The following is a 13,434-nucleotide window of genomic DNA, read 5'->3' on the forward strand; positions in this document are numbered from 1 at the left end:
ACACACACACACACACACACACACACACACACACACACACACACACACACACACACACACACACACACACACACACACACACACACACACACACACACACACACACACACTCCATGAGGATACATACTGTAGTCTAGACAGTTTTACTCATTGATTGGTATTTGGATTCAGTGCACTCTAAGGGAGTTGTGGTTTTGTGAGTGGTAGGTATTGTAGTAGTAAAAGTTGTTGTTGTTTAACGTCTATTTCATTTGACATACTCAGCTGACTTCCAGAAGTGCCCTGGGTGGGAAAGGCGACGGTTCCGTTTTGGCAACTTTTCCAGCAGATCCACCAGCTTGGAGAAGCTGGGCCTTTCATCCTGCTCGAACGCCCAGCAAAAGAGCAGGATGTCCTGGAGAGAGAAAGAGACAGAACAGACTCCCCTAGAGACCCAGGTATATAAAGGAAACACTGGAGCGAAAGAGCCACAAGTGTAACTGGACAAAATTATGAATGCTACCCGATTCAGATAACTGTATTCTTCACTGTGAGAGAACTTCTTGTGTGGAATGGTTCAGAAAACACAAATAACTAAATAACAGCCAACAGAAAACTCAAAAACATCCCAGACTGCCTAGACAGGTGTACCTGATAATTTAGTCTTATTCCAAGAACATTCCAGGAATGAAGATGCTCATTCTGAACACCTGGGAAATAATAAGCAACACAAACATTGCCAGAGACACACACACACACACACACACACACACACACACACACACACACACACACACACACACACACACACACACACACACACACACACACACACACACACACACACACACACACACACACACACACACACACACACACACACACACTATACATACACATGGATTTAGTACTATAGCTACGTATGTAGATGTGGTGAAGTAGGGGTCTGAGGGCACAGTGTGTTGTTAAATCTGTGAATGTATAGATTTATTTTTTTATTGTATAAACTGCTTTCATTTTGCTGGACACCAGGAAGAGTAATGGGGATCCATAATAAATACAAATAAACAAGTATGCAGATCACACATAAAAACAACCAGGTGTCGAGCTTCGCTCTGTGAAGAAAAACAGTCAACAGTGCAGTATTACGAAGAACACCACTCAGCGATAACTCTTTGCCCATAGACATACAATATGTATACCTACAACTAGTGAGCGACTTCTACCTGAAGTGTGGTACAACCAGTTTACCGTGTATGAGGAACACTCACCGATATCTCTTTGCCCATGCCGATCTGTGTGAGGTTGGGCTTCATCCCACTGCCCACCTGCCAGATGATAACCTCTGCTGGCTGGTTCTTGTAAGGCCACTCACGTGCATGCAACTCAAACCAGATAGTGCTGCAGGGACAGTACGGGGGGGGGATGTATGAAATATCCCATGGTTTACAAAATGGAAATGATGGCATTGTGCATTTAACTTTGTCACAGATAAATCCACGTGGTAGCATACCATGTGGGGTTGCCGCGTCTCTTTAAAAAAATATATATCCAGCACCCGCTCAGAGAGATTGGATGTATACATGTAATGTTTTCCTATAATGTTGACATTATTTTTAAAAAAATACTACAATAGATGTTCACACACCAAGTTGAATATCTAAATGTGGATTTCTATACTGTATGTCTGTCGTGGTTGTCTGAATCCATTTAAAAGCCCCAGAAGCCCCCACAGTGAGTATGACAGACAGACCACAAGTTTGCCTTTTTTAAAGAAACAGCCCTTTAATGCTGAGGAACTAACTTTATATCAAACCTGTTAGATGTAAATGATCTGATAAACAGTCCATTAACACATCCATTACGTCATCAACATCGTCACAGCATCCTCTCTTAGCATTATGAGCAGCCATTTTTTCCACTGCCATGTCAACGACTGGGTTTGAGTAGCATAAAAATAGAATTCGGCCAAGACAGAAAAACACATGGAGGATTGTTGAATATGTAAAACAACTTCAGGGGTCACCTCTAGGTAACACTAAGGCACCAACAGACCAGCTGGACAGTGGATGCATCCCAAATGGCACCCTATTCCCTTTATTCCCATAGGGCTCTGGTCTATATAGGGAATAGGGTGCCATTTGGGACTCAACCAGCGTGTGTGAATGCTGCATCCGTCCCCCTCAGACTGATTCAGTGACAGTCCCTCCATATGGGAGGGCATCTGAAAATGCAATTGTGTTAGGAGTCAACAGAGCAGGGTCCAGCCACGCAATTGCATCTGTGACGATCACAGAAGATAAAAAAAAAAAAACATAAATGGAAAGGCTGACCTGAAGCATGGAGTGTTATAACTAGGATAACAGAGTTGTTCCTGGTCAGACAGGTGGCCTGGAAAGACTCCTGGGCTTGGTTATTATAACCATTCCATACATGATTTGGGAGGGAAGATGGATTTTTATTTAACTTTAACTTTATTTAACTAGGAAAATCAGTTAAGAACAAATTCTTATTTGTTCTACCAAAAGGCAAAAGGCCTCCTGTGGGGACGGGGGCTGAGATTTAAAATATATACAGTATATATTAAATATAGGACAAAACACACATCACAACAAGAGAGACAACACAACACTACATAAAGAGAGACCTAAGACATCAACATAGCAAGGCAGCAACACATGACAACACAGCATGGTAGCAACACAACATGACAACAACATGTAAGAAATAAAACATGGTAGCAGCACAAAACATGGTACAAATATTATTGGGCACAGACAACAGCGCAAAGGGCAAGAAGGTAGAGACAACAATACATCACGCAAAGCAGCCACAACCGTCAGTAAGAGTGTCCATGATTGAGTCTTTGAATGAAGAGATTGAGATCAAACTGTCCAGTTTGAGTGTTTGTTGCAGCTCGTTCCAGTCGCTAACTGCAGCGAACTGAATAGAGGAGCGACCCAGGAATGTGTGTGCTTTGGGGACCTTTAACTGACATTGTATGTGGAGGATGAGGGTGGCAGTAGATATCTCAGATAGGGTGAGGAAAGACTCCTGGGAGGGTTTTATAAAGAAGCATCAAACAGTGTGTCTTGCGACGGGTATACAGAGATGACCCGTTTACAGAGGAGTATAGAACGCCTTGATGTGTCTTATAAGGAGCATTGGTAGCAAATCTGATGGCCGAATGAGAACATCTAGCCTCTTGAGAGCACCCTTACCTGCCGATCTATAAATTATGTCTCCGTAATCTAGCACGGGTAGGATGGTCATCTGAATCAGGGTTAGTTTGGCAGCTGGGGTGAAAGAGGAGCAATTACGCTAGAGGAAACCAAGTCTAGATTTAACTTTAGGAGCTGGATTAGGACCTACAAAAAAACTAAACAAAAAACATTATAATATGTGTCTTGCTGGTGTCAAATCAAATTTCCCCTTGTGGGATAAAGTTGATTCAAATGAATTCAATTCAATAAAATCAGGCTTGAAAATCCAATGACAACAAGACAGAGACTGGAAAAACCATCAGAGTAAAGAGGCCCCTAAAACACTCCTCAGAACAAAGAGAAGAGCTATGGGCCCTGCTCAAGAGTAGTACACTAAATAGGGAATAGTGTGCCATTTGAGATGTAGCTGTACTCACCCAAAAGCAAAGACATCTGACTGTTTGGAGAAAGGCAGCTTGTCCTCCTCTGTTTCAGGGGAGAGCTGAGAGACTATTTCAGGGGCCAGGTGACAAAGCCATCCACTGGGGATTCTCAGTTTGTCCTCTCTACGGCTACAGAAAAGAGACAGGACACAGTCTGAATTCTGTGACGTGGTGTGTGGTGATTTTTCATATTTATCTCAACGTTTAGGACGGCCATTTTCCTTTTCTAATTGTTCAGGATTTCCAAATTTCATCCCTCCACAGAAGTTGTAGTCAAATGTTTAAACATTTTTGTGCCATGTAATTTTGATCTAAATACAGAATAACTGCTTATAGTTCATTCAAACACTGGAAAAACTTTGAATGGATTTAAAGCAGCATTTTGTCTAAAGGTTGAATCTGTCCTTTCCTTCCTCACCCGTTAGTCCAAACGAACCCTGGCTGAAAAATCCTGGATGCAATCAAACCCCATTAGAAATTCTAATTCCTGATGACTCAGTCAGCCTCTCCACTCTGTCTCCACTATGTTCCAAACTGCCTATCTCCCTCTCTCGATCTCTCTCCCTCCCTCTTGCTGTCTCTCTCCCTCTATTCACAACTACTTCAAAAGGCATCCTGAGTGCTTACTCAGATAGACAGGCACACTGCCAGCTCTCTAACACAGCACAGTAGAGAACTGGTGTGGGTATGTCCATCCAATGGTACTGTATCTGTCTAGTCTAGCCCATGAGTATTCATAGTAACAGTATTGTCATGATGACAGTTAACAATCCGTTGAGTCATAAAGCCGATGGTTTAATTTAACTCCCAACTGAATCTGATGATATTCTAACTCTAAAGTCTATTCTATTCTATTATAACTCTATCTATTCTATTCTGTTCTCTATTCTATAATGGAGATATACACTGAGTGTACAAAACATTATGAACACCTGCTTCTCCATGACATTGGCTGACCAGGTGAGACCAGGTGAAGCTATGATCCTTTATTGATGTCACTTGTTAAATCCACTTCAATCAGTGTAGATGAATGGGAGGAGACAGGTTAAATAAGGATTGTTAAGCCTTGAGACAATTGAGACGTGGATTGTGTACAGTGCAATCAGAAAGTATTCAGACCCTTTGACTTTTTTCACATTTTGTTACGTTACATCCTTATTCTAAAATGTATTAAATAATTTCTTGCCCCTCATCAATCTACACACAATACCTCATAATGACAAAGCAAAAACAGTGTTTTAGAAATTACATAAGTATTCCGACCCTTTACTCAGTACTTTGTTGAAGCACCTTTGGCAGCGATTACAGCCTCAAGTCTTCTTTGGTATGACGCTACAAGCTTGGCACACCTGTATTTGGGGAGTTTCTTCCATTTTTCTCTGCAGATCCTCTCAAGCTCTGTCAGGTTGCATGGGTAGCGTTGCTGCACAGCTATTTTCAGGTCTCTACAGAGATGTTCGATCAGGTTCAAGTCTGGGTTCTGGCCGAGCCACTCAAGCACATTTAGAGACTTATCCCGAAGCCACTCCTGCGTTGTTTTGGCTGTGTAAAACATGTAATTTAATCAATATTATAGAATACGGGTGTAACATAACAAAATGTGGAAAAAGTCAAGGGGTCTGAATACTTTCTGAATTACACTATATGTATGCCATTAAGACGATGAATGGGCAAGGCAAGAGATTTAAGTGCCTTTGAACAGGGTATGGTAGTAGGTGCCAGGCGCACCGTTTTGTGTCAAGAAATGCAACGCTGCTGGGTTTGTCATGCTCAACAGTTTCCCATGTGTATCAAGAATGGTCCACCATCCAAAGGACATCCAGCCAACTTTACACAACTGTGGGAAGCATTGGAGTCAACATGGGCCAGCATCCCTGTGCAACACTTTCGACACCTTGTAGAGTCCATGCCCTGACAAATCGAGGCTGTTCTGAGGGCGAAAAGGAGTGCAACTCAATATTAGGAAGGTGTTCCTAATGTTTTGTACACTCAGTGTATGCAGGATAATATTCAGGGGCATGATTGTTTGTACAGCTTCTCAATGCTCTCCCCTCCTCTGCTATGGCAAACAGCCATGTTATTCAGATGATGAAGTTCATTGAATTGAATTGAACATAATGTTCCTGCTCAGAGTGGGGCGGTCAATAAATGCTTCTCTTGTCATTCTGTCAGACCTACTAATTAGCTAGCCATTTTGCCGTCCAAATAAAACATTTAGGCAGAAATAAATAAATAAATAACAACACAAACGAGTCGCGGAACTGACTGAGGCTCGAGTGATGCTACCCACGTCACACCAAGATATCTGTTCTCAGAAATGTATTTAACTTTGAAAGGAGAGGGTTCTGGGTATTTATGACAATACAAAAGGTCCAATGAGTGTGCAGTAAGAAGCCAGGTGGCGGGTGTACCATCTAAAAACATCAACAAAAACATGTTTTTTTGCTTTCTTATCAACTAAGAGATGCCAAGAACGTCAAACGATAACCGGAAAAACTGTAGGCCCTATTGTGGCCATTGTGATTATTAGCAGGCAGTGTTTTCATAGAGGCTATTGAAAACATTCTACAGTCGTGGCCAAAAGTTTTGACAATGACACAAATATTAATTTCCACAAAGTTTGCTGCTTCAGTGTCTTTAGATATTTTTGTCAGATGTTACTATGGAATACTGAAGTATAATTACAAGCATTTCATAAGTGCCAAAGAGTTTTATTGACAATTACATGAAGTTGATGCAAAGAGTCAATATTTGCAGCGTTGACCCTTCTTTTTCAAGACCTCTACAATCCGCCCTGGCATGCTCTTCAATTAACTTCTGGGTCACATCCTGACTGATGGCAGCCCATTCTTGCATTATCAATGCTTGGAGTTTGTCAGAATTTGTGGGGGTTTGTTTGTCCACCTGCCTCTTGAGGATTGACCACAAGTTCTCAATGGGATTAAGGTCTGGGGAGTTTCCTGGCCATGGACCCAAAATATCGATGTTTTGTTCCCCGAGCCACTTAGTTATCACTTTTGCCTTATGGCAAGGTGCTCCATCATGCTGGAAAAGGCATTGTTCGTCACCAAACTGTTCCTGGATGGTTGGGAGAAGTTGCTCCACTCCAAAAGGCTTTCGGAGCCATCATCGACTCAGTGGGTTTGTCCAACATGTCTCTGGACCCACTCACTGTCACAGTCATACGCTGGACCTAGTTTTGTCCCATGGAATAAATGTTGTGGATCTTAATGTTTTTCCTCATAATCCTGGACTATCGGACCACCATTTTATTACGTTTGCAATTGCAACAAATAATCTGCTCAGACCCCAACCAAGGGTCATCAAAAGTCGTGCTATAAATTCACAGACAACACAAAGATTCCTTGATGTCCTTCCAGATTCCCTCTGTCTACCCAAGGACGCCAGAGGACAAAAATCAGTTAACCACCTAACTGAGGAACTCAATTTAACCTTGCGCAATACCCTAGATGCAGTTGCACCCCTAAAAACTAAAAACATTTCTCATAAGAAACTAGCTCCCTGGTACACAGAAAATACCCGAGCTCTGAAGCAAGCTTCCAGAAAATTGGAACGGAAATGGCGCCACACCAAACTGGAAGTCTTCCGACTAGCTTGGAAAGACAGTACTGTGCAGTACCGAAGAGCCCTTACTGCTGCTCGATCATCCTATTTTTCTAACTTAATTGAGGAAAATAAGAACAATCCGAAATTCCTTTTTGATACTGTCGCAAAGCTAACTAAAAAGCAGCATTCCCCAAGAGAGGATGACTTTCACTTTAGCAGTGATAAATTCATGAACTTCTTTGAGGAAAAGATTATGATTATTAGAAAGCAAATTACGGACTCCTCCTTAAATCTGCGTATTCCTTCAAAGCTCAGTTGTCCTGAGTCTGCACAACTCTGCCAGGACCTAGGATCAAGAGAGACGCTCAAGTGTTTTAGTACTATATCTCTTGACACAATGATGAAAATAATCATGGCCTCTAAACCTTCAAGCTGCATACTGGACCCTATTCCAACTAAACTACTGAAAGAGCTGCTTCCTGTGCTTGGCCCTCCTATGTTGAACATAATAAACGGCTCTCTATCCACCGGATGTGTACCAAACTCACTAAAAGTGGCAGTAATAAAGCCTCTCTTGAAAAAGCCAAACCTTGATCCAGAAAATATAAAAAACTATCGGCCTATATCGAATCTTCCATTCCTCTCAAAAATTTTAGAAAAGGCTGTTTAGCAACAACTCACTGCCTTCCTGAAGACAAACAATGTATACGAAATGCTTCAGTCTGGTTTTAGACCCCATCATAGCACTTTCCGTTTGAGTTATGTTAGGTTTTATTTTCATCTTCACTTGTGAAGGTGGTAAATTACATTTTAATGGCATCGGACCGAGGCTCTGCATCTGTCCTCGTGCTCCTAGACTTTAGTGCTGCTTTTGATACCATCGATCACCACATTCTTTTGGAGAGATTGGAAACCCAAATTGGTCTACACGGACAAGTTCTGGCCTGGTTTAGATCTTATCTGTCGGAAAGATATCAGTTTGTCTCTGTGAATGGTTTGTCCTCTGACAAATCAACTGTTTTACCTCTTGGGGATGTTATTTGAAAACATCATGTTAACTTTCACTGCTATGCGGATGACACACAGCTGTACATTTCAATGAAACATGGTGAAGCCCCAAAATTGCCCTTGCTAGAAGCATGTGTTTCAGACATAAGGAAGTGGATGGCTGCAAACTTTCTACTTTTAAACTCGGACAAAACAGAGATGCTTGTTCTAGGTCCCAAGAAACAAAGAGATCTTCTGTTGAATCTGACAATTAATCTTAATGGTTGTACAGTCGTCTCAAATAAAACTGTGAAGGACCTCGGCGTTACTCTGGACCCTGATCTCTCTTTTGAAGAACATATCAAGACCATTTCAAGGACAGCTTTTTTCCATCTACGTAACATTGCAAAAATCAGAAACTTTCTGTCCAAAAATGATGCAGAAAAATTCATCCATGCTTTGTCACTTCTAGGTTAGACTACTGCAATGCTCTACTTTCCGGCTACCCGGATAAAGCACTAAATAAACTTCAGTTAGTGCTAAATACGGCTGCTAGAATCCTGACTAGAACCAAAAATTTTTATCATATTATTCCAGTGCTAGCCTCTCTACACTGGCTTCCTGTCAAAGCAAGGGCTGATTTCAAGGTTTTACTGCTAACCTACAAAGCATTACATGGGCTTGCTCCTACCTATCTCTCTGATTTGGTCCTGCCGTACATACCTACACGTACGCTACGGTCACAAGACGCAGGCCTCCTAATTGTCCCCAGAATTTCTAAGCAAACAGCTGGAGGCAGGGCTTTCTCCTATAGAGCTCCATTTTTATGGAACGGTCTGCCTACCCATGTCAGAGACGCAAACTCGGTCTCAACCTTTAAGTCTCTACTGAAGACTCATCTCTTCAGTGGGTCATATGATTGAGTGTAGTCTGGCCCAGGAGTGGGAAGGTGAACGGAAAGGCTCTGGAGCAACGAACCGCCCTTGCTGTCTCTGCCTGGCCGGTTCCCCTCTTTCCACTGGGATTCTCTGCCTCTAACCCTACAGGGGCTGAGTCACTGGCTTACTGGGGCTCTCTCATGCCGTCCCTGGAGGGGGTGTGTCACCTGAGTCGGTTGATTCACTGATGTGGTCATCCTGTCTGGGTTGGCGCCCCCCTTGGGTTGTTCCATGGCGGAGGCCTTTGTGGGCTATACTCAGCCTTGTCTCAGGATGGTAAGTTGGTGGTTGAAGATATCCCTCTAGTGGTGTGGGGGCTGTGCTTTGGCAAAGTGGGTGGGGTTATATCCTTCCTGTTTGGCCCTGTCCGGGGGTGTCCTCGGATGGGGCCACAGTGTCTCCTGACCCCTCCTGTCTCAGCCTCCAGTATTTATGCTGCAGTAGTTTATGTGTCGGGGGGCTAGGGTCAGTTTGTTATATCTGGAGTACTTCTCCTGTCCTATTCGGTGTCCTGTGTGAATCTAAGTGTGTGTTCTCTAATTCTCTCCTTCTCTCTTTCTTTCTCTCTCTCGGAGGACCTGAGCCCTAGGACCATGCCCCAGGACTACCTGACATGATGACTCCTTGCTGTCCCCAGTCCACCTGGCCGTGCTGCTGCTCCAGTTTCAACTGACCTGAGCCCTAGGACCATGCCCCAGGACTACCTGACATGATGACTCCTTGCTGTCCCCAGTCCACCTGACCGTGCTGCTGCTCCAGTTTCAACTGTTCTGCCTTATTATTATTCGACCATGCTGGTCATTTATGAACATTTGAACATCTTGGCCATGTTCTGTTATAATCTCCACCCGGCACAGCCAGAAGAGGACTGGCCACCCCACATAGCCTGGTTCCTCTCTAGGTTTCTTCCTAGGTTTTGGCCTTTCTAGGGAGTTTTTCCTAGCCACCGTGCTTCTACACCTGCATTGCTTGCTGTTTGGGGTTTTAGGCTGGGTTTCTGTACAGCACTTTGAGATATCAGCTGATGTACGAAGGGTGGTCTATATAAAGGCTATATAAATACATTTGATTTGATTTGATTTTTGCTCTCGGAGGATGTGTTGGTACCATTATTTATTCATGGCTGTGTTCTTAGGCAAAATTGTGAGTGAGCCCACTCCCTTGGCTGAGAAGCAACCCCACAAATGAATGGTCTCAGGATGCTTCAAAGGTTGGCATGACACAGGCCTGATGGTAGCGCTCACCTTGTCTTCTCCAGGCAAGATTTTTTCCGGATGCCCCAAACAATCAGAAAGGAGATTCATTAGAGAAAATGACTTTACCCCAGTCCTCAGCAGTCCAATCCCTGTATCTTTTGCAGAATATCAGTCTGTCCCTGATGTTTTTCCTGGAGAGAAGTGGCTTCTTTGCTGCCCTTCTTGACACCAGGCCATCCTTCAAAAGTATTTGCCTCACTGTGCATGCAGATGCACTCACACCTGCCTGCTGCCATTCCTGAGCAAGCTCTGTACTGGTGGTGTCCCAATCTCGCAGCTGAATCAACTTTAGGAGATGGTCCTGGCGCTTGCTGGACTTTCTTGGGCGCCCTGAAGCCTTCTTCACAACAATTGAACCACTCTCCTTGAAGTTCTTGATGATCCGATAAATAGTTGATTTAGGTGCTATCTTACTGGCAGCAATATCCTTGGCTGTGAAGCCCTTTTTGTGCAAAGCAATGATGACGGCACATGTTTTCTTGCAGGTAACCATGGTTCACAGAGGAAGAACAATGATTCCAAGCACCACCCTCCTTTTGAATCTTCCAGTCTGTTATTCAAACTCAATCAGCATGAAAGGGTGATCTCCAGCCTTGTCCTTGTCAACACTCACACCTGTGTTAACGAGAGAATCACTGACATGATGTCAGCTGTTCCTTTTGTGGCATGGCTGAAATGCAGTGGAAATGTTTTGGGGGGATTCAGTTCATTTGCATGGCAAACAGGGACTTTGCAATTTATTGCAATTCATCTGATCACTCTTCATAACATTCTGGAGTATATGCAAATTTCCATCATACAAACTGAGGCAGCAGACTTTATGAAAATGAATATTTGTGTCATTCTCAAAACTTTTGGCCACGACTGTACACTGCAAGTCAACTAGCACAACAGGAAATACTAAAACAACCATCTCCAGGTTTTCTCTTTGTTCTGCATTGCAGTACCAACAGTTCCTGAAAACCATCCTAACACAATGAGCAGAGTGATTCACAAAGTCTTTACAAATCTTAGAATCTTTAAATGTTATTTTAGAATCTTTAGAATTCTTAGTCTGCCTTTGTCCATAAACACAATGCTCTATGGCTCTCTGCTTGTGTCTAGTCGTGGGAGATGTTCACTATACGAAGTATTGATTTCACAGCAAACCTAAAATGGGAGCTAGCTACACTGGGAACGAACAATAGACTGGATAAGATCTAGGTGCATGTTGCATCATTTCAATGCATTGCATAACTGTCTGTCTACAGCAACTCCTCAGCATCTAGTTTGAAAGAGGCTTATGGTTTTAATGAGCTGATAAGAATGCCATTATGAAACCATCCATCTTCATTTTACATAAACAACTATTGTTCATCACCTATACTCTTCCATCCATGGTGATGCAATGCACTCCTCCGCAACCCCAGGGTTAAACTGTGTTGTGCGAACTTGTTGAAAACACACTATGCAAGTCAGTTATATAATCAACATCTTTTTTGATTATAATAATTAGTAGCACAAAGCATGTGTAATCCTCTCACATTCATTAGCTGGAAAGCATCTCACACCTACTGCTAGATATTTTTAATTGATGTCGCAATTAAATAAATACAAAAATCCATTATGACAAATCAGATCCAGTCAATTATAGCAGTTATCTCAACATACATGTCAATCAAAATCTATAGACACATAAACGTACTGCATAGAGAACAAAACACCCACACACACACACAAAAGCATGCACACACACACACACAACACGTTGATAACCTGTTGAGTTGCTCCATTTCTAGATCAAAGATTTATTACATTTCCTTGCTGCTTATATAGTTTTATGTCTAAGTAGGATTAGTATTCCTTGCTGTGTGAAAGTTGTGGCTGTTATCATTCCAGGGAGAAGCCATGTCAGTGAGCAGTCATTTCAGCACAGCGGTAGCAGCCAAGATAGACTTGAATCACTCTCAGGGAGAATTAAAAAAAAATAGATTAGCACCAATCCATATAATTTTCCACTAAAGAGTATAATCATCACTGCAATATAATAACTGTCATAACAGTAGGGGTTACTAACGATGCGCCTCCTCCCTGTGTGGTTTAGCGCTGATGTTTTATTTTTGGTTTCTATGTATCCTTTTTTTTAACCAGGAAGTCCCTTCAGACAAAGAATCACTTTTCTGAGGGAGACCTTAGTTGAACCCAAAAAATAAATAAATTGAGTACAACAGTAGCTACGCACCTGCCAGCTTGCAGAACCCCAGATATGGTGAAAAGTCCGAAGTCGGTGATGACCACTTTGCCATTGTCGTAGAAGACATTCTTGGACTTCATATCCTTGTGTAGGATCCCCTTGGCATGGAGATAGCCCATCCCCTTAAAACAATACAAACACAAACAAATAAACAAACAAACACAAACAATATAACTCTAGGAGTCTAGGTTGAGTCACTGTAAAGCATGTTGTGACCAATGTCACAATAAACCTGACTGAAGTTGCTTGATTGATCTCATTCCAACCCCAGTCTCTATGACATGTATTGACCATGCTGTGCTACAGATAACGTTGAAACACTATTCATGATGTTACCTATAAACCATATTAACTGAATATACCAATCATTAGGAACACCTTCCTAACATTTAGTTGCACCCCTCCCCCCATTTTGCCCTCAGAACAGCCTCAATTAGTCGCAGCATGGACTCTACAAGGTGTCGAAAGCGTTCCACAGGGATGCCCATGTTGGCTCCACCGTTGTGTCAAGTTAGCAGGATGTCACACATACACAATCCATGTCTCAGCTATGGTTATTGTAAGTAATCAAATTTATGTTCCTTTAACTCTAATGAGTTTATACAAACTGTCATCTCCTACCATTCTGATAGATTGGAGATGTTAATAATTTGGTTGTTATTCAATTGGTTATCTCTAGGCAGATGCCCCAGACACTTTTAAATGTTAGAGCAATCAATAGTAACATCTTTCTTGTGAATGACCTCATTACTAAGCGCAACGTTGATTGCATGTTTCTCACAGAAACATGGCTGTCTTCAGACTGTAGTGTCGCTTTTTTCAAAGCCT

General features: G+C 42.4%; 1 protein-coding gene across 1 annotated transcript in view; it reads right to left on the bottom strand.

Moving 5' to 3' along the window:
* Positions 1-247: 247 nt before the first annotated feature.
* Positions 248-13,434, bottom strand: part of LOC139412100 (kinase suppressor of Ras 2-like) — a 151,665-nt gene continuing 138,478 nt past the window's right edge. The window contains 4 exon segments of the mRNA XM_071158894.1: positions 248-394; positions 1,251-1,380; positions 3,620-3,754; positions 12,595-12,728. Coding sequence (XP_071014995.1) covers positions 248-394; positions 1,251-1,380; positions 3,620-3,754; positions 12,595-12,728 — 546 coding nt within the window.

This window comes from Oncorhynchus clarkii, chromosome 6 (assembly GCF_045791955.1).
Source record: "Oncorhynchus clarkii lewisi isolate Uvic-CL-2024 chromosome 6, UVic_Ocla_1.0, whole genome shotgun sequence".
NCBI lineage: Eukaryota > Metazoa > Chordata > Actinopteri > Salmoniformes > Salmonidae > Oncorhynchus > Oncorhynchus clarkii.